The sequence below is a fragment of the Nuphar pumila genome, chromosome 3, assembly GCF_984573655.1.
Source record: "Nuphar pumila chromosome 3, dmNupPumi1.hap1.1, whole genome shotgun sequence".
NCBI lineage: Eukaryota > Viridiplantae > Streptophyta > Magnoliopsida > Nymphaeales > Nymphaeaceae > Nuphar > Nuphar pumila.
In genome coordinates, this window is record NC_143251.1 from 22,976,959 (window position 1) to 22,999,830 (window position 22,872).

At 37.1% G+C, this 22,872-nt stretch overlaps 1 protein-coding gene across 1 annotated transcript; it reads left to right on the plus strand.

Annotated features, from left to right (window-relative positions):
• The first annotated feature begins 1,217 nt into the window (after positions 1–1,217).
• LOC149842282 (adagio protein 1-like) lies at positions 1,218–21,917 on the plus strand. Its single transcript, XM_089999042.1, has 2 exons — positions 1,218–1,945; positions 19,968–21,917. The coding sequence occupies exons 1-2, from the start codon at positions 1,719–1,721 to the stop codon at positions 21,574–21,576; spliced, it is 1,836 nt and encodes a 611-aa protein (XP_089855168.1). The 5' UTR covers positions 1,218–1,718; the 3' UTR covers positions 21,577–21,917.
• The last annotated feature ends 955 nt before the right edge of the window (positions 21,918–22,872 follow it).

Consider the following 22,872-nt stretch of genomic DNA (forward strand, 5'->3'; position numbering starts at 1 on the left):
TTGGAAAAATCTTGGCAATAAAAAAATAAATTTAAAATATTTTTATAAGAAAATATTAATAAAATGTATTTAAAAATAAAAATACATGTTTTTTTCATGATAAATAGCCGTTTAAAACATAAATATTGCGTTTAAATCGAGGTATTTATGTTTTTTCATAAATCTTGAGATATTTTGAAAATCTCACGAGAAATTGTCATTTTAAACTTTCAGTTGTCACTATGGGTCATGCCTTTCAAAAAAAAAAAAAGATGTTTCAGGCTCTTGGCCGGGTTCGATGTGTTGAAATTTCAGGCTTGTGGAAACAAGTTTTTTATATGTAAAAAGTATGAAATATGAATGGATCAGATTTAATTTAGATCCGGATATAGATTTTATAGAAAATTGTGATATGAAACTGAACCCCAATTAAGGTCTAACTGGATGGATTTGAATCACTATACACATATAGGATCTCAAATTAGGATCCATATCAAAGAGGAAGTTGTTTGATTTGGATAAAATGTTGGACCGAAAATCTTTTTGCACCCCTACCTTCATGTAACTAGTATAAAATAGGATGGATATTCATTGAACTGAAAATGGATGTGCAGCAAGATCATGCCTAGAACCATGTGAGCCTGATTAGACAGATCTAGATCCAACAAGACTAGATCTTTCAAAAAAACAGTAGAATTAAATGTGATTTTCATTTGATTTAGATGGGAAAGATATGGGTCCACTTGGTCTTTGGGATGTCAATGGACCAGACTTAGGTTGGATATTTGTCTGATTCCAAGTCCAGTTAGTTGGATACCGTAGGATAGGTAGCATCCAATTAACAATGATATTTACATCCAGTATGCAAGTTTACATCCAAACCCAAATCCTTTAGGTAATCTGAACCAATTGCATATAAAACATATCTAATTAGCTAGCCAGACCCGGATTCATTATTACCTTTTCCTCTGACTCTAAACCCGATTAGGCTGGATTCAGTAATGCTCAATTGCTAGCATCTGAACCGAATCGGGCCCATTTACCTCCTATTGGGAGCATTCATACCATATCTGGATCTCACCCCAAGTTGGATGGACCCTCGTCCCATCTCGTCTCCTTTCCCCCACTTTCATGTGAAAGGCGTCTTTCCCATGACCCATTTTCAGGCATCTTTCACATGAAACTGGTGCTCCTTCTCACCTGGGTTGAAATAAACACCAGGTAGGAAAAGAGCGAGTGCGGCACTGCGACCCACACATTTTTCACCCGAATAAAGGGTTTCGAAAGAAACACGGATCATACCTCCCCTCCTATCCGAGAAGCATCTTCCTCTCAACGTGGGGCTTTTGTTGATGTTCGGTTTTCACTGATTTTCCTTTCTGCAGCGTGAAACAAACGGGCCCCAATAAAAGGGTGCAGAAAGAATATAGTTCTTACCTTCTCTTCCCTCTCAAAATTTGCCCTATTATCTCTCTCTCTCTCTCTCGATGGTTCTCGAGTTCGACTCCGGGGATTGAGTGATATAAGGGAGAAAGTTCTTTCTAAATGGGTCTCAAGATCTATTCCGGGGGTTGAAGAAGTGAAGGAATTGAGCCATCTCTTTGGTCTCCTTTTTTTTTTGTGAGCTCGTTTGCTTGTGAGTGTCTTTTGTTGTGGGTGTGGCGCTCGATGGCTATCGGGTTTGATTCTGGGGGTTGAAGGAAGAAAGAGGTTTCTTTTTTGCGATTCTTGGGGAGGGAATGGTTATGGAGTGGGACAGCGACTCGGAGCTGAGCGGCGAGGAGGAAGGGTTCCTTCTGAATGACCAAGGGCCACCACCATTCTCGATCGGGAGCCTGGTTCACTCGGCACCGTACGCGCTGGTGGTCACGGATGCGTTGGAGCCGGACCATCCGGTCATTTACATGAACTCTGTGTTCGAGCTTGTTACCGGGTACACGGCGGAGGAGGTCCTCGGCAGGAATTGGTAATCCCCTCATCTTGGTATCTCTGATTTTTTGGTTCTTCTTCTTCTTCAGATTGTTCTGCAATCGACTGGAGGACATTGCAATGAGTTGGTTACTGCTTATTGGCGAACATATGTTCGTATTTGTTAGGATTGTGCGTTATTTATACTTTGAAGCGAGTTGTTCTTTGCTGTAAAAGGTAAAAAGTTCAGATCCTATACGGAATCTTGCCAATGCACCAAAAATTACTTGAACATAATTTCTCAGCATGAAGTTATAGCCTTTAAAAGGGTAGCTTGTGGAGTAGGTTTTCCTGCTCAAGTGAAGATGCATAAGTATAACTCATGTTTAATTGTATATGGCACCAATATTTTGGAGGGGAATCTTACACACACTTACATGACCCGCATGTTTATGCACAAAGACCTGTTTGTATTAGTGTCTAGAGGTTAGGTAAGATGGTACGGTTAGATTCTGTAAGATGATGAAGGATGTGAGGTGGAATCTTTCCTGGCACAGGCTCACCGGTTTTAACTACTAACGGAGGAACCAGGAAGATCAGTGAAGACATCCGTGCAGAAAATAGAGTTAGTGCCTGTTCAATAGCTGGGAGTTGTATACTTCCATATGAAGCTTTATAGGACTTCATTACATATCAATTCTTGAAAAATTCTAGCAAAAACTGAAGGGAGAGCCTGATTTTCTGTTATTTTGCTAACCCAAGGTTGTCACTGTGTGGTGTGCCTTGGGTCAGGACCTCTCTTAGCCAAAGGGAGTGGGGTGCATCCATCTGTTAGAGCTATTTTGAAATGCAGCCTGAAGCTATTACAATAAAGTAATTTAGAATATGAGAATGTTAATCAGAAGACCGCATTTGATGGACACAGTATTCAGTAGAGAAGGGATGTGCATCCTTCTGTAGGTGGTTGAACATATATGGATATATCCAAAGAATACTTTGGATGGTTCTTGCTAGTGATCTCATTGAACTCTTTGTAGAATATTTTTCAACCAGATCTTTGGGATGGTAATGTCTAATGTGTACTCGAATGTGGAATAGGCAGGAGAAGAGATGGTCCTACCTTTTGTGTAAACTTTTCATTTGAGGAAGCTGTTGAAGGGTTTGATTTTATTGCAACATAAGTCGCTTGGCATGCAAATGACTGGAGAGGAATATTCTCTTGAATGGACTTTGATACATGGAAAATATCTTTATAAACACTTATTTGGTATTCTTGTAGCACAATGTAAGAACATATGGGTCGATGCATCCTCCTGGAAGCGAGGGCTGGGTGATATGATTCTGCTCAATGAGTAAACTCCTTGCAAAAATGAACCTACAGAACTCGGGGTTTCTCTTGCTTGCAGTGGAAAGAAGGGGGCAAATGCTGCTTATTGATGTAAAATTCAAAGAATGTGAAGATATGTGCAGAATATGAATGCACATATTCATATGATAGGCTGAAATGTTTGATATTTGAAGACTACATTATCATAAGAGGCACAAAAATAGAGATACTGTGAGATTGATAGGACACGGCTCTTGGTAAAGTAATAGAGATTGTAGGAGAGAAACTAGGGGATTTTCATAAAGAAACAATAGGTGGTTCTTGTTGTGAACAGTGTCTGAACAAATGTTGAATGGTGCCAAAGCCAAGATAGAGAATAATACCTAGATTATTTTAGAGACATTTCTACTAGCTCAAAAGCAAGCCAACATTGTAGAACAAACTTGATTTATGATCTTTCTCAAGACAAAGTGGTAATCTCTCTCTCTCTTTCTCTATGTGCATGTGTTTGTATCACCATTGTCCTAAAATGTTAGTACCTGGTTCTTGCTTTTGCTAAGCCTCCTTCAATAGATGAAAACAGTCCTTATCAAATCTCTTTTCATATTATCATATTTATATTCTTGCTTAAATAACACTTCTAAATAGTAACACATAGCTGACAAATTTTAATGATGATCCATCTATTGAATCAACTATTAATTTTGAGAATGTGCTGCTCTTTCTCACTCATTAAATCATTCTAAGAAATCCTCCAACTTATAGTGCCTAAAATGTTAGTACTTGGTTTTCACTTTATGTAGATCTCTTCTGGAAAATAATTATTGTTCATACTTCTTGCTTAGCACATCTATATAACAAGGAGCCATGTTACCTTGACACTTCTGGAGGGCCAACTTGTCTCCGACACTTGAACACCGACACTCCTAGACACTTCATTTTTTAACATAGAAGTGCCCAAGAAAAAACGGGCACTTGGTGTCACATGTCACACTTTTGAGTGTCTTCGACTCGATATCTGATGTCCGACACTTTGCGTCAATCTTGTTTAAACCATATTTTTTGATCCATATATTTTATTAGGTCTCCTAATGAATCAACATGCCCTGCAAAAAGGGTCGGCCTCTCTCGCTCTTGCTCTCTCTCAAGGATTAAGGAGTCAAGTTAGTTGTCCAAAAGGCTCTCTCTCATTGTTACCACAGTCTAGCCCCGCCTAGTTGAGTCCTATTCAATCCCATTTAAGAACTGGCTCTTCTTCTCTTTCAAAATTTTCGTACATATTAAATTGTGTGGTGCTACATATAGGAAAGGGAGAACCGAAGATGTCTCCCTCTTTTTCTTTTTTCTTAAAATAGTTCTTTTAATTTTTTTACTTAACCACCTCTCTGTCTCTTATATATATATATATATATATATGTGGTCATGTCCACTATCTAGTTTTTCAAAACTCGCTGTGTTCGACACTTCGTACCCATGTCAGTGTCCAAGTAACATAGATGAAGAGTAACTACATGTTTGAGTATGTAATTTTCAGTGATGTTCCACAGTTGTGAACTATGGGATTGAGAACTAGATTCTTTCTTCCAAATGTAGAAGCAATTTTTTTCTTTCTTTTTTTTTATCAAAGTAAATACCAGTAATTGAACACATAAAACAACCAAATCATGAGCAGGCAGAAAAATGCTATAGACAACAAGAAAAGGTCAGGTCCAACCTTGGGTGCAACTTATGTGCTTTATACTCTAGCTTCTCATTCTTACATATCTTTACCCTGCATCAGCGTGAAAAGCCCCTGTTTTAGCCAAACTAGATCTGGCTTTGATGTCTAAACTAGGCTAGTATAGAGAGGAATTGGTGGCAAGAACATGTAGAATCCTATCTTCAACTTTCTTTGATATGGTTATTTTGAGTGAAGAGGTTGATACACAGGTTGATCTCCTGAGTGATGGGCTTGTGCTAGCTGAGTATATGGTTTGAAACCAAGGGCCTCCATATGACAAATATATCTACATTTTAGAAATACACCAATCTTGTTATTGAGATTTTCATAATTGAAAAAGATTGAGATAATCTGGATTTGAATCTATGTCACATGGGTGCGGGAATTCGGCACTTCCAAAAAACCCGGGTGCAGGGGTGAAGCAGGGGAAAAAATGTAAAAAAAAAATAAAAAAAAAATATATATATATATATATATATATATATATATATATATATATATATATATATATAAGGGGGGGTCCGGGGGTTCCCCCCGGCGCGGGTCCCGCTGCACGGTCAGCGGGCGGGGGGTTATAGGGGGGCAGCCCCCCCCCCCCCCCCAAAGATTTATTTTTTTAAATTCCGCAGCCCATTTCATAGGGCAATTTTAAAAAAAAAAATCCAAAAAAATGGACCGAAATGACCCTGGGTGCGGTCAACGCACCCAGGGTTGGGCACCCTGCTAGCCGAATCCCTGTGACATAGATTTGAATTCATCATGATATTTCTAGTATGGCAAGTTCTGTTAACTTGTCACATTAACTTAAAAAAAATAAAAGATTTTCCTTATTTCCCATTAAAATTTCCTAACATTTTTCCCATAGAAAAACAAATCTTCTGATATCTTCTGAGGATATTGTGATGTCGAACCATCTGGCCATTTCACTTACCATTATCTTGATATAAGATTTGCTACGGTCATTTGTATGTGCAAATGACTTAGCAAATGGGACGGAGCCCCCCTTGTTTGCTTTCTTTTTCTCACATATAACAACATAAATGTGTTCTACATGTTTTGTTTAGTGGGAACCAGCTTTTGAATCACCAGAACCCAACCTGTATGCAGGTTTTTTTGGTGATCCAAAGATCAACGGCTATGAAGGCATCAATTTGCCCGACTCATAAAACATGATTTTTCATCGAAAAAACATAATCCAAGTGTCAATTCCTACCAAATTTAGCATGCTGAACACATCTATGAGGTTAGATTGTGTCAAAACAACTCGCATGGTGAGATTCAAACTAGATTGTAGGTACAATTGTTTGTACCAAATATAAACCTCTTCTTTTCACTTACCATTGTTTACTTACCACTGTTTTACTTTCACTATTTTTTGGAATGGGCTCTATTCTACATGCACCTCTTTAAACAGCTTGATGCCCAAGATACAAATAAATGATTGGAGGTACTTTCATATTTTTTGCACATGAGGATTCTGTCTCAAACTCTCAATAGCAGACATAAATCCCAAATACGAGCACAATCACAATGCTCATAAGAGCACACAATGCAGGTCACAAACACAAAGCCACAAAGGCAATACACAAGCCAGTAATGGGCAAATACAAGGCCACAAGGGCACACTCCACAATAGCTCACAAAGACACAGAAGAGAGCACTCAAAATATAAAAAATAATGTTTTATTCACTTGGTAAATGCTTAAGAGAAGCATACCTTCACTATGGGAGAAATCCAATATATATACACCAAATGAGAAGCAAACTAGTCCAACTAGCCGTTGGGACTAGTCCCAACGGCTATAATGGGAGAAACAAAAAAACAAAAAATAAAAATACGAAACTGCCCCTAATGGGCAGGACCTATTACATTTTGTGAAAAGACAAAGGGGCATGACCTATTACATAAATAAAACAACAAACAAAAAATACATATATATGTTATATATATACACAATATATACATATATTATAAATTATACAATATATATATATATACACACACACACACACACTTCAAATTGACGGTGAAATAACTGAAAGTTTGCTGAAGAGAAAAAAAATTAGGTGCCGACAAAGCTTTGGCGAAGAAGTCCACATTTTGAAATTTAGGGAGTTCAATAGTGCCCTTGAGGAACTCCTCCCAAACATAGTGGCAGTCCATCTCTATGTGCGTTGTCTTCTCATGGAAGGTGTGATTTCTAGCGATGTAGATAACGCTCTTGTTGTCGCAACATATCTTCGATGGAGTGGAGAGTGACACCCATATCTTTTAAAAGACTTCTTGGCCAAACAATCTCAGAGATAGTAGTTGTCATTGATCGATACTCGACTTCAGTGAAGTTGAGTGACACTTTTTGTTGCTTCTTACACTTTCAAGATACTAGCGAGTCGTCGAGAAACATACAATAACCTGTAGTGGAAATACGATCATTAAGGTTGCCTCCCCAATTTGAATTAGTATAAGTGATCAAATTAAGCGATGAAGAAGAGGATAAGAAAAGACCTTTAGTTATAGTGCCCTTCAAATATATGATAATTCTCATAACTGCCATGTGAACTGAAGTGGGCACATGTTGAAACTAGCTTGCGCTGTGAACTGCATGTGCTATGTCAGGTCGAGTGATGTACAAGTATGTAAGAGATCCAGTTAGTTGATGATAGGGAATAGGATCTTCTAATGGAGTCCCATTACTGACTCTTATGTTTGCGTTGAGTACTTCAGGAGTATCCACTATCGTTTCATCTGTCAGACCTAATCTAGTAATTATATCAGATGTCAGTTTCATTTGAGAGAGTGCATATCTTCTTGAGGAGTACACAACCTCGATACCTAAGAAATACCTTAGAAAACCAAGCTCAAACATATCAAAATTTCTTTTAAGGATACTTTTAACCTCATCAATACCCTTTTTATCATTTCATGTGGTAATCCTATCATCAACATATAATAATAAAATAATTATACCGGTTCTTGCATTTTTAACAAAAAGAGCAGTGTCGGTATAACACGAACTGAATCCAATGTTAATAATAACCTTACTAAAATGATCATACTAGACCTTAGGGGCCTACTTAAGACCATAAAAAGCTTTCTTAAGTTTAAGAACCTTACCCATAAACTTTTTCACAAAGATCACCATTAAAAAAGACATTATTGACGTCTAATTGGTAGATAGGCTACTATTTGATAGATAGTAAGGCTATTAAGATCCTAACACTAGTCATTCTGACGACATGAGCAAAGGTCTTTTCATGATCGATCTCATATTCCAATTAATATCCCTTGCCAACTAATCTAGCTTTATATCTTTCTAAAAAAACTATTATTTTTTATCTTGACTTTAAATACCCATCTACAACCTATGACCTTTTTTCCTAGGGGCAAAGACTTTGTTTTCCCAAGTGTTGGCTCTATGAAGGACATCTAATTTTAATTGCATTGCATCTATCCAATGAGTGCAATCCTTAGTTTCATTGTAATTGGAAGGTTCATAATAAGCATGAATAACCATTAAACAAACTCTATAGCTTGGATAAAAAGATTCATAGGGTACAAACTTATTTGGAGGTCTAGAGTTCCATTGGCATTTTCTTGGAAGAGTCTTCTATGAGAATAGACTCTTCTAATGATTGATCTTGTGAAAAATTTTCAAGTGTGCATGGTTCACCCTCACCTTCTCAGGTGTAAACACGAAGCTCTTTAGAGGTGTCATTAATAGAATCTTTAAGTGGGTTTCCCCCAATCATATCAATAGAAGTATCTTCACCAAGGCATCTAACATTATCACAATCATTTGAATTGGATGCTTCAATTCCTTTTTTAGGTAATAAATCAAATAAAAATGAGTAGTCTACTTCCTCCTTAGGTTTACTTTTATCAAATCCATTTTGTTCTTCCAAACAAGTTATATTTCTAAATACATAATTTATCATTGTTTAAATCATAACATCTATACCCTTTTTTATTTTCTCCTTAACCAATAAACATACATTCAATGACTTTTGATGAATGTTTGTCATTTCCTTGAAAGAGTACAAAACACTTGCATAAAAAAACTCTTAATCTTTTATAATCCGGAGATATTTTGAACAATTTTTCAAAAGGTGAAATATTTTCTAGGGAAGAGGAAGACATTCTATTGATTAAATAAATAGTGGTAAGCACAACTTCGACCAAAAAATTCTTAGAAACGTTGTTTGAAATTAGTAAGGTTCTAGCTGTGTCAATTATATCTCTATGTTTCCTTTCCGCAAGACATTTTGTTGTGGAGTTTTTCAACAAGATCTCTTATGAGCAATCCCGTTTTGTTTCAAATAATTTTGAAATTCATTTGACATATATTCTCTGCCCGAATCAAAGAGTAGAAATATTTGTTTGAAATTGATTTTTAACAATCATGTAAAATTCTTTAAAATAAGTGGAAACATCTGATTTGAACCTAAGGAAGTAGTTTTATGCATATCTAGTGTAATCATCAATAAAGATAGCATAATAATAATAATATTTTTCTTTTGACATGACAGGTGTGGGTCCCCACACATCTGAGTGCACCAACTGAAAAGGCCTTTTAGAGACAAAGCTACTATTTGGAAAAGAAGGGATATGCATTTTTTCAAGAATGCAATCATTACAAAATGTTTCCAAAAAAAGGAAAAAGAAGCAATTTAGAAATATTTGGATGACTAAGTCTTTTGTGCCAAGTAGCAATATCTTTGTTTTGAATATAATTACAAAAATATTTAGATGGGAGAGACTAAAAGTCCATATAGTAGAGATCTCCTCTCTTATGGCATTTTCCAATTAGCTTCTTGAACTAGAGATCTTGCAACCCGTAGGTGAGAATGAGATTTTATAACCATGGTTGGAAATTTGGGAAATAAAAAAATAAATTTAAGTTCAATTGTGAGATTTTTTTTTAAAGATTTTTTTCAAAACCTTTTCCAAATTTCTAATTCTTTTGGTTTCTAAAGAGGTTCCATCAGCCGTGGAAACAAAAGATGTATGAAAGTTGGTGCATTGATCGAATAACAAAGATGCATTAAGTGTCATGTGAAAAGAAGCCCTCGAGTCAAGTATCCATGAAGACATACCGAGGGGAATTGAGGATGAGACCACGACAACGGATGTGGATGGAGTAGATGTGTTAGTCTTCAAAATTTTTTTGAGAGCTTCTGCCAATTGAGCAATGAATAAATCTTTGAGATCACCTTTTGTTTGAATCATCACTTGCTTTGGTTAATTTCTCAACAATGGAGGCCACTTTCCTTTTGAGCTTGAGACAATCGGGTTTGATATATCCTGGCTCATTACAAAAGTGATAATTTTCCTCGATCCTCCATTGTTTTGCCTCCCAAGGTGATGAGGCTTGTAGGTTCTTATATTATTTCCCTGTCTCAATGAGCGATGTGCATCTCATCTCCCTCCTTATTCATAGAAAAATGAGTTTGTTGTTGACATATTTTGGCAAGGGCTTCATTTAAGGGAGGAGGAGATGTTCTATTAATCAAAGATGCCTGAACTTGTTCAAATTTCAGATGAAGACTATGAAGAAATTGAAAGAAATGCTCCTTTTCAATTTGTCTTTACCTTAACTCAATGGTAACTCCTTCCCATTGAGGTTTAAGTAGAGAAAGCTCATCCCACAAAGGAGATAAAGCATTATAATAGTCACACACACTCCTGTCTCTTTGCTTTGTAGGTCTTACTTTTTGTTGCAAAAAATAATGCCTAGCAAGATTTCTTTGAGTGGACATGCCCTTCATAAAGATTCTTGCTTCATTAGCTTTTTTGAACTTAGCAAGGTTGGCACAAATCTTTAATTCCATATTGCTCATAAACCATGTGAAAATCTTGGCATGTTTGTTTTCCCAATCCTTCATTTTTATTTGATAATCTTAAATGGTTTTTTCTCTTTCTCTAATAAGAGCCTTTTTCTAATCTCCCTTCTTCTTTGTGAGCCTGAGTTGTGGCTCGGGGAACTGTATTACACATAACCCAAAGTTTCTTTCCTTTGAGGTGATTCTCCATTATGGCCCCCCACATCAAGTAGTTTGATCAATTTAATTTGTATGAGAACTCAATTTTATTCTCTTTATCGGCCATGACGAAGATGAAGAGCAAGAAGGGAATGTGGAAGGATAACAATAAGCACAATCACCACGAGCATCCGATCACACGAGCACCGTGATCAACCAGGCCCAAGGGGTCTAGATTCCAAGGGCTCTGATACAATGAAATGAAATCCCAAATATGAGCTCCAGCACAATGCTCATAACAGCACACAATGTATAGCACAAACACGAAGCCACTAATGGGCAAATACTGTTAAGATATATTATATCTATATATCTATATATCTATATAATATAGGTAAATGCTCTATAGGGGCATTTTTGTCATTTCATGTGTAATAAAACTGTTTATTAAACAATTACTTTTTCTTATTTTTTGTTTTCTTAAATATGTAATTTTGTAGAGTCATTGGGGCTCAACTGTTAGAAATGTGACCATTGGGAGCTCCCAATGCCCCCCCATGCCTCTTCTCTTTTTTTTGTTGTATATATATGGGGTGTGTTCCCCTCTATTCCTCAATGCTTGTATTAAGCATTTGATCAATAAAGGCTTATAATTTTTACATTTTTTTGTATCTTTCCTTTGCCTTATTGATTTTTGTATTGTCCCATAGAGGACTTGTGCATGTTTACTTGTATGATTGTGATCTTGTAAGCCTTTAGTGGCTAATGCTTTCGTACTTCCACATAGTTTTCTTAGACGTAAAAGGTTGTCATCAAGTGATTGTGTGTGTGGCAAAGTCTCCTAAGGGATCGTGCTCTCTTCTCCTTTTCACTTTCTCCCTCTCTTGCTCATGCCATGAAAATCAAGATTGATCTCTCCTTCAAGCTCGATAGAAAAAATTACATGATGTGGACTTCCGTCATGGAAAACAATCTCAAATAGAAAAAACTTGCTCACAAAATTAGAAGGAGGTTAAGAGAAAGCCTTAGAGGGAGATTCATACTAAGGCTATTGAAAATCATCATAAACAAGTGTAAGATTGGGAGCGCAACCATGCGAAAATTCTTACATGGTTCATGAATAACGTTGAACTTAAGGTATATGCTAACATTATAAAATTTTCTAAAGCAAATGAAGCTTGGCTTTTTATAAAGGGTATGTATACCCAAAAGGATCTTGCAAGAGCATATTTCTTGCAAGAAAAGGTTAGGACCACCAAACAAGGTGAAATGAGTATCCAAGACTATTATAGTGCTTTCAATCCCCTATGAGATGAACTAACACTCTTAGAGCTTAAGTGGGTTGCTATTGAAGACGTAGAACTTAGGCAAAAACAAATGGAACAAGAGAGATTTTTTCAATTCTTATTTGGGCTTGGTCCCGAATTTGTGATCTTCTCTCCTACGTAGATCTACTCATCTTCCTTTAGAAAATGCTATTGCTAAAATCATCTAAGAAGAAACTAGTCTTGGTATGAATAGAAGTAGTGATGAAGTCTTGGCAGTATCTAAATCTGACAATTATGTCAAGACCTATAAGCCTCTACACTTTGGGAGACAAAATAATTATAGTAATAATAATAATAGTAATAATAATAACTATAGTGGAGGTAGAAAATTGATTATTTGTCATCATTGTAATGTGTCGGGTCACTTTAAACCTACTCGCCCTAAGTTGAATGAAACTTTCAAGTATAAGATTGCTTCCGTTGAAGAATCTATTCTTAAGAAGGAAAAAGAAGGCAAAAATGGAAAGGATCTTAAACACACACTCGGACAAATATCCATGGCACTTCAACAAATTCCTAAAGCAACTTCTATATCAGGTGCCGCCATTGCCTCCGCATCTTCACCCAGTACGCATTCTTGGATTCTAGATTTGAGAGCATCTTTCCATATGAGTCCTTATGAGAATGCCTTATCCAATATATGCACCAATTCAAATTTATCTTGTGTTTTTACGACCGATGGAACTATTTTGAAAATTAAGAGTATAAGAACATTGGATTCTAAAAATTTTCAATTTTTTTTTGTTCCAAAAGTTAGAGTTGTTTCCAAACTAAATTTAAATCTTTTTTCGGTTTCTCAAATTACTGACCATGGATGTGAAATATCTTTCTCATCTAAGGATTGCTTTATGCAAGATTTTCGATCCGGGAAGCGGATTGGGCATGACCATAGAAAGGAAGATCTTTACTTTATGGACTATTTGTCTCTTCATTTAAACTCTTTTTGTATTTATGTTCATGATAAGAGTATTGAAACTTGACATAAATGACTTGAACATCCAAGCTATTCTAAAATGTATTTTTTTTGGAACAAATTTTGTAATGAAAAAGATATGACTTACAAAGATTGTATTCTTGGAAAAATGAAATCTATCTAATTTTCAAATAGAACCTTTGTCTCAACAAGACCTTCTGAATTGGTGCACTCGGATGTATGCGACCCTTCTCCGGTCATATTTAAAGGTGGTTACTTGTATTATGTGACTATTGTTGATGACTTTATTAGATATGTACTATGTCACAGGGACTTGGCAAACTGGGTGCCACACTCACGTCGATGCGATGCGACGCGGGTGCGCGTGTGGGTGCGGCACCCGATGCGGTCAACGAGACCCTGGGTGCGGTCAACGCACCCAAGGTCATTTGTGTCCAATTTTTGGACAAAAAAATGCTCCTGAGTCCTGACTTTTCTTTCAGCGAACCCAGAGAGAGAGGGGAAGGACGCGGCATGGGGGCGCCGGCCTTCCGACGAACGCAGAGAGAAAGGGGGAGGGCACAGCTGGGAGCCGCCGGCCTCCTACCGGCCCTTCGGCAAACAAAAGAAGGAGAGGAAGAAGAAAAGAAGAAGAAGAGAAGAAGGAGATGCGTACCTGAGAGAGAGCCGTCGTCGTCGTCAGCTCCGGGGTTCTGTCGCACGCCGGGAGCGAGAGAGTGCACAATCGAGAGGGAGAGGAGGAGGAGCGCAGGGGTGAGGGCTTCTCCCTCACCCTTGCGTGATTTAAAGGGCACAGGAGGATGCAAATCGGGAAACCCCAAAGGGGTTTCCCTTATCAGCAGAGGGGGGGTGGAACGAAGGCCCGCGGTTGCGCGGGTGTTAAAAAGTTTTTTTTAAAGGGAAAACCCTTAGGGTTTTCCTTGGACTCGGGTCCGGGTCCGAATTTTTTTTTTGTAAAATCGTGGGTTGAGACAACTTAAGCCCTCAGAGAGATGAGGTAGCTGACCCTGAGTGCGTTGACCACACCTAGAGTCATTTATGTCACCCGCACCCATGTGACATAGGATATATATGAGTTTACTTTCTTAATCTTAAGTCGAAAGTTTTCTCCTTTAAAGAATTTCATATAAAAGTTAAGAATCAATTTCAAAGCAGTATATTTATTCTTAGATCGGATTCAGGTGGGGAATATCTATCCAATGAATCTCAAAACTATCTAAAACTAAATGGGGTTTGCCATCAAAGATCTTGCCTTAAGATACCACAACAAAAGGGCTAGCGGAAAGGAAACATAGTCATATGATAGAAACCGTTAGACCTTTACTTATTTCTAAAAATATTCCTAAAAGCTTTTGGGCTAAAGCCGTTTTAATTTCCACTTATTTGATAAATCGAATGCCATCATCCACTTAAAAAAATGTTTTCCCTTATGAAAAACTTCTTAAAATAACACCCATTTCAATTGTTTACGATTTTTTGGTTCTAAATGTTTTGTGCTTTTACACAAAAGAGACAAGTTATTGCCAAAAGCAATTGAATGTGTTTTCATTGGATACAGTGAAAATAAAAAAGGATATAGATGCTTTGATTTCGAAAATAACAAACTTTATGTTTCCAAAGATGTGACGTTCTTAGAAGATGAAAATGGTTTTGAAGAATATGATAAGAGGGAGGAAATAAACTATGTTTTTCTATGATCTCTCTCCAAGAGAAGATATACATGCTAATGATGACTCTTTGAATCATTATGAAATTATAGATGATATCAATCATGAATACTCTAATATTGGGATATCACCGAGTAGTGATGACATCATTAATAGTTATCCTAAAATATTCAAGTTTATACCCGTCATGAGCAAAATAATTCTACTAGTGCTTTAAAAAAAATCTCAATATAGTGAACCTATAGAAGAAACTCCTCTTAGAAGATCTATTAGAGAATCTATTCCACCAAATAGGTCTGTTTCTTATGAGACGTTATATCCTAATTATAGGACTTGCCTAATAGCTTTACATTCACACCATGAGCTTTCACATTATAATGAAGTTAAAAATGTTTCTCATTGGATTGAAGCCATGAACATAGAACTAGATGCTCTTAGGAAAGCAAAAACTTGTGCAGTAGTTGAGTTGCCTTCAAACAAGAAATCAATTAGATGCAGATGAGTCTTTAAAGTTAAAACCAAGAGTGATGGAACTCTAGAGAAATATAAAACGATGTTAGTACCTAAATGATACTCCCAAGCATATAAAATTGACTATGAGGAGACTTTTGCACTAATAGCTAGAATGACTAGTGTTAGAACTCTAATAGTCGTTGCATCGACTAAAAAATGGTCTATATATCAATTAGATGTTAAAAATGTTTTTCTTAATAGAGAACTAAATGAAGAAGTTTATATGGATCCTCTGCCAGGATTTGATATTGAAAAAGGAAAATCTCTTAAACTTTTATACCAAGATTTGATATTGAAAAAGGAAAATCTCTTAAACTTTTATGCCAGGATTTGATATTGAAAAAGGAAAATCCCTTAAACTTTTAAAAGCTTTGTATGGTCTTAAACATGCCCCCCAAGGCCTCGTATGATAGATTCAATAATGTTATGATTAATTTGGGTTTTCATTCATGCTATTTGGACGCTACTCTTTTTGTAAAAAATACAAGTACTAGCATTGTTATCTTTCTACTTTACGTAGATGATATGATTATAACAGGGAACGACAAAAAAGGGAGTTAGTAATGTTAAAAATGTTTTAAAAAATAATTTTGATATGTTAGACCTAGGATTCTTAAGATATTTCTTAGGTATTGAAGTTGCATGCTCTCCTAGAGGGTATATACTTTCTTAAATAAAACTTGCTGCAGATATATGTGCTAAATCTGGTATTTCAGATAATAAGAAAGTGAAAACTCTTGAAGTGGTGAATGTTAAATTCAGACTTGAAGATGAAACTCTTGTTGAAGACCTCACGCTTTACAGACAGCTAATTGGGTCTCACTTACCTATCTATTACCAGACTAGATATAGCTCATGCAGTTCACTTTGCTAGTCAGTTTCAACATGCTCTCACAATTGTACACATGAGTGTTGTATTAAGGATCGCCAGATATATCAAGAATACCATAACTAAAAGGCTCTTTCTATCATCATCCTCATCTTTAGATATACTTGCTCATACTGATTGGGGAGGAAATCTCAATGATAGAATCTCAATTACTGGTTTTTGTGTTTTTTTGGAGATTCTTTGTTGCCTTGTGATGCAAGAAGCAACGTAAGGTCTCATTATCTTCTACTGAAAAAGAATACAGAGCTATGCCGACTACAACTATGAAACTTGTATGGTTAAGAAATCTTCTCAAAGATACAGGTGTTCACGTCTCCAAACCTTCGAAGATGTGTTGCGATAATAAAAGTGCAATTTAGATTGCCAGCAACCACACCTTCCATGAGCGCACCAAGTACATCGAGATGGATTGCCATTATGTTCGTGATGAATTCTTGAGAGGAATTTTGTCACTTCAGAATTTCAACTTGCAAACTTCTTTACTAAAGCTCTTGTTGCTCCATGTTTCCTGTTTCTTCTCAAAAAACTTTCGGTGTTTACACCGTAAGTTTGAGGAGGGGTGTTAAGATAGTATATATATATATATATATATATATATATATATATAGTATAGGTAAATGCTCTATAGGGGAATTTTTGTCATTTCACATGTGTAATAAAACTATTTACTAAACAATTATTTTTTTTCTTATTTTTTATTTTCTTAAATATGTAATTTTGTAGAGCCATTGAGGGCTCTATGGTCAAAATGACCATAGAGTCGTTGGGGCTCCCAACGACTCTATTGGGAGCTCCCAATGGCCCCCTCTTCTTTCCTTTTTGTTGTATATATATATATATATATATATATATATATATATATATATATATATATATATGGGGTGTGTTCCCCTCTATTTTTCAATGCTTGTATTAAGCATTTGATCAATAAAGGCTTATAATTTTTACATTTTTGTGTATCTTTCCTTTGCCTTATTGATTTTTGTAATGTCCCATAGAGGACTTGTGCATGTGCACTTGTTTGATTGTGATCTTGTAAGCCTTTAGTGGCTAGTGCTTTCGTGCTTCCACATACTTCATTACAAATACAAGGCCTCAAACGCACACTCCACAATAGCTCACAAAGACACACATGAGAGCACTCAAAATATAAAAAAATAATGTTTTATTCACTTGGTAAATGCTTAAGCTAAGCATACCGTCACTATGGGAGAAATCCCATATATATACATCAAATGAGAAGCTATATCACATAGGTGCGGGTGTGGATGCGGCAATGCAGCACTTTAAAAAAACTTGGGTGCGGGGGTGCGGGGAGGGTATATATATATAATTTTTAACAGTTTTAAGTTAACACTACATGTATGTGTGTGCATTTATGTATTTATATATATGATATAGATAAAACTGGACTTGGTTAGGGTTAACTGAATCTACTTTTGGATAGAAATGGACATCAGTGTGGTTGACTTCACCTGACACAAAGGAAGCCCTTTCCAAGTGTTGCACCTTTATGGGTGTGCGGTGCCCTCTTAAAAAAGTCCATGTTACATAGATGAGAAGCAAAAGGGCTAGTCCAATGGCTAGTTTGACTAGCCGTTGGACTAGCCCAAGAGTTAGTTGGGCTAGTCCCAACGGCTACAATGGGGGAAACAAAATAAGAAAATAAAACAAAAAATAGAAATACAAATCTGCCCCTAATGGACCGGACCTATTACATTCTATGAAAAGACAAAAATGTCCCTAGAGGGCATGACCTATTACATAAATAAAACAACAAACAAAAAATACATGTATGTTATATTATATATGTATACACAATATATACATATAAACTATACAATATATATAACAGTTATTTCTTCACGGATGAACACCATTTGCAAACTAATTTTCTAATGCAGATTTGGCTAAAGTTTTTATATGCTTTATGCCAGAGTTACCGAAAGCTTCTTAGGTAGGTGGGAAGCTCACTTCCTGGAAACTCGCTTTGGAAGCATGATACTCCTTGCTTCCGAAACTTCATGGGAATCTCGATTGCCCCATGCTTCTTCTATGCTTCCCACATGCATGGTCTATACTTCCTATATGCCCTTCTCACGTTTCTTTTCATGTTTTTCATGTATTTTTTCTCACGCTTTCACTCACTTCCCATGTACTTTCTCAAAATTGGTAACCATCATTGTTAGATTTTAACAAAAAATTAACTCTTTTCCTGAAAAATCATGAAATACAAGAATAATCAATTTTATTTTTGTTTTTATTTGTTTCTTGTTCGATTCCTATTCAGTTACCATGTTGCTTCATTTTTATTCATATTTCGCTTTCAAATTGATACTTCGCTTCCCGCTTCCTATAAATTTTAAAATGCCTCGCTTCTCACTTCTGCTTCCCGTATCGTTTCCCGCTTCCACTTCCGCATCCTGGTTTGGCAACCTTGCTTTATACATTTCTTTTGTCACCAAGTACTGGTTGAAAGCTAGCTTTGACCATGACTGAAGGAATTTTGTCTCTTTTTGATTGTCTATTATGTTCTTGGAAATAGCTTGACCAATTACTATAGCTTCAGTTCTTCTTGAAAGATCTGTGCTTGATGTCGCTTCAACGAAAAGGGGCTATATTGAATATTGAAAGGGATTTATCTTGTTTGTGTTTGACCATTTTGTTGCTGGAGGCAGATATACTTTTGTTTGTTAAATGCATTTTCACCTTCAACCCAAAGGCCCCCTACTTGAGAAGCTAATGGAATGTATTAGATCTTTGACATTCATTTGATTTTCTATGATTGTTCTGTTGAAATGTGAGAAGTTAGGAAATTCTCTATGTATTATTGAGCCATGTAGTGGGTTGTTTTATTGTGTATGGTTCTGAAGTATTTTGAATAAGCATGGTTGCATTCATCAGCTACCTCATTAAGGATATGGTCTCATTGGTGGTAGAGCTGTCTTTGTTTTCTCATTCAGATTGGTTCCTTGAATAATTCAAGTCGGTTTTGTTCAATATCAAACAAATATTGAAAATTTTGTCTCCAATGTTTTCAAAAGCCAATAAAAATACCCAAAACGCTGAACATTTCAAGAATATCATTTATAGTTAAAACATGGCGATGTTAACAGGAATTTGAACTTTTTTAAGATTTTAAAGTTCCTCCTTTTTTTATATATTTTATACATTGGAAAATTTTATATTAGTTTGTTTTTAATTTTATTCCAAGATTTTTTTTCTTGCCCAGAAAAATCCCCAGTATGAGATTGTGCAGGATCACTGATTGGAAGAAAAGATCATCATATTGTTCCAGATTACATGCTTATCATTTGTGCAAGAGGTCTGTCGGTTCATTTAATGGTTCAGTGAAGAGGGATGGAGCGACAAATGTTGTCTCTGTTGGTCTTCATATGATAGAAAGAGAAGAGCATGTCTTATCATTATGTGTATCTCTAATTCTCCTTCATATGATAGAAGGAGAAGAGCATGTGTTATAATTGTGTGTATTCGTAATTCTCCTAACCACAATTTGGTCATATCTGGACCAGTTCTTTAATGTCACGTTGAATCTTGGGAGCTGGACTTCCATTCTACATCCCGAAAGGTTTCATTTCTTAAGCTTATCCCTTTTGATAATCTGGGGCACCAGTCCTTCTTGAGCTGTTTTTTGCTACTTAGTGATTAAAACTTTTGACTCATTGGCACAAGACTCGATTTGGCTCCGTATTTCTGTTTCAGTCGATTCTTGCAGTACAGAGGACCATTTGCTCAAAGAAGGCATCCGCTGGTGGACTCAACTGTTGTTTCAGAGATTTGGAGGTGCGTTCAGGAGGGCATTCCTTTCCAAGGGGATCTGTTAAATTTCAGAAAGGATGGAACCCCCATGATGAACAGGTTGCGTTTGCAACCAATACATGAAGTTGATGATGTGATAACTCACTTTATAGGCATCCAGTCCTTTACTGAAGCAAACATTGATTTGGGTCCATTGCTTGGTTCTGCCGCAAAGGCTTTTGGAAGAATATCAGATCGCAACATATGTGATCTTCCTTTAGAGAGGCCTACTTCTATAGGACATGGAACCATTTGTCATGAGTTCTGTTGCATTCTTCAGCTGAGTGACGAGGTGATATCCCACAAAATCCTAGCAAGGCTATCCCCAAGAGATGTTGCTTCTGTTGCTTCGGTCTGCAAGCGGCTTTATCAGTTGATGAAGAGTGAGGACCTCTGGAGAATTGTTTGCCGGAATGCATGGGGCAGTGAAACTATGAGTGTACTTGAGACAGTTACTGGGGCGAAAAGTTTGGAGTGGGTCCGTCTTGCGAGAGAACTAACCACACTCGAGGCAGCAGCATGGAGCAAGCTAACAGTTGGTGGTGCTGTTGAACCTTCTCGTTGCAATTTCAGTGCCTGTGCAGTTGGTAACCGGCTTGTTCTCTTTGGGGGTGAAGGGGTCAATATGCAGCCTATGAATGACACATTTGTGTTGGACTTGAATTCAAGCAACCCTGAGTGGCGGCATGTTAAAGTAAGCTCTCCACCACCCGGCCGCTGGGGTCACACACTTTCTTGCTTGAATGGATCTTGGTTGGTAGTTTTTGGAGGCTGTGGAAGACAAGGTTTGCTCAATGATGTATTTGTGTTGGATTTAGATGCCCGGCATCCTACTTGGCGTGAAGTCTCAGGTTCTGCACCACCTCTTCCAAGATCGTGGCACAGTTCTTGCACTGTCGATGGCACCAAACTTGTAGTCTCTGGTGGTTGTGCTGATTCAGGGGTCCTCCTCAGGGATACCTTTCTCTTGGATCTGACCATGGAAAAGCCCATCTGGAGGGAGATACCAGTGAAGTGGTCTCCACCCTCTAGGTTGGGTCACAGTCTTTCTGTATATGATGGTCAGAAGATTTTGATGTTTGGTGGATTGGCAAAGAGCGGTCCTCTCCGTTTGCGTTCGAGTGATGTGTACACCATAGATCTAAGTGAAGAGGAACCATGTTGGGGGTGTATAACAGGAAGTTCAATACCCGGTGCAGGAAATCCTTCTGGTATTGCTCCACCACCTAGGCTTGATCATGTGGCGGTGGACCTTCCTGGTGGAAGGGTTCTTATTTTTGGAGGATCAGTAGCTGGTCTTCACTCTGCTTCTCAGCTCTATCTCTTGGACCCAACAGAGGAGAAGCCTACATGGAGGATACTCAATGTGCCTGGCAGACCACCAAGGTACGCGTGGGGTCACAGCACCTGCCTAGTTGGAGGAACAAGGGCTATAGTTCTTGGTGGTCATACTGGAGAAGAATGGATGCTGAGCGAGTTGCATGAACTGTCTTTGGCTAGCTCTGTCGTGTGACTATGATCAAAATTTCAGAATAACTGACGCTAGGTATGAGAGGATTTATGATGGATCTCATGACATTTATTTGTGGTTGTCATGGAGTTTAGAAGCAGCTGCATGGCACCATGGCTCGCATTAAAATAAGGTAAAGTTATGCAGATTAAAAGAGATTCTAATTTCCTATATCTTTACTGTTTGCTCTTCTCATTCTCTTTGATGGCTGTATTGTTAAAATCAAGCATCTGTAAATGGTATTATACCTCTGGCTGCTTTCTTGCATGTGTTTCAGAACTCTGTGATATATGTTGATGAGACAGAAAATCAGATACGCTTGGCCTGATTCTGGCTTGCTTTTGTCTCTTTTTCTCCTTAGCAGAATGAGCTGCTCTTTTCTTGCCTTTCGTCATAGAGCTATTTCTTATTTTTATCGGTGACCTCTCTCTCTCTCTCTCTCTCTCTCTCTCTCTTGTGTGCGTGCCTGTGCATGCTTGCACACGAGTGTGCACACACACAGGGGGACGTGTTGGCACTAGTTTTTGTCACTTGTCAGCATGAAGCATCTTTGTTTCACAGGATTAAAAGTCTTTTGTGTGTGTGTGTGTGTGTGTGTGTGTGTGTGTGTGAGAGAGAGAGAGAGAGAGAGAGAGAGAGAGAGAGAGAGAGTTTTGGCTACTAGTTCCTTGTGACGTGGACTCACACATGGAGTGATGAATTACCACACTACTCGTCACTAGTAATGTGCACGTGCATTGCACGAAAGAAGCAGTGAATTCCACTACACTACACATGCATTTCACAAAAAAGCAGCGGATTCCATTATACTGAACAATTATAATTGAAGTCAGATGAATGTATGATCACAACATGCGTTTCTGGCAACACTACATATTTGCAAATTTAGATGTAAAATGCACAAGATGAATGTTAAAGTACAATTTTATGTTTACAATCTTAAAAAATATAGCATATGTACATCGAATGTGTTGTGTTCAAATCAAAATAAAGCTCCTTTTATATGTGTAACCTGGTGATGGCTGCAACAAATATAAAAAAAAGATCTGCAAGATAAGAAGAAAATTCTTGTGCAATCTTTTAATGGGGTTTGGTGAAAAAAAAATCCTTTAATGTAGTTCATTTTAAAAGAAATGTTGCTTTAAACATGTGATGAGTTGCCACACTACTCGTCATTGGCACGTGTTTGGCCAAATTGATTCAATGTTGTCCACTTTCAAACAAAAAGAATTAAAAAATACGAAAGTTTTTTCACAAAAAATCATTTAAAAAAATGATTAAAATCGTTCAAATCCCGAA

What these genes read in the sequence shown, in the direction of transcription:
- LOC149842282 (XM_089999042.1), top strand. Translation starts at nt 1,719, where the DNA reads ATGGTTATGGAGTGGGACAGCGACTCGGAGCTGAGCGGCGAGGAGGAA. An exon ending in GAGGTCCTCGGCAGGAATTG is followed by an intron (nt 1,946 to 19,967) that starts GTAATCCCCTCA and finishes TTTCTGTTTCAG; the next exon opens with TCGATTCTTGCAGTACAGAG.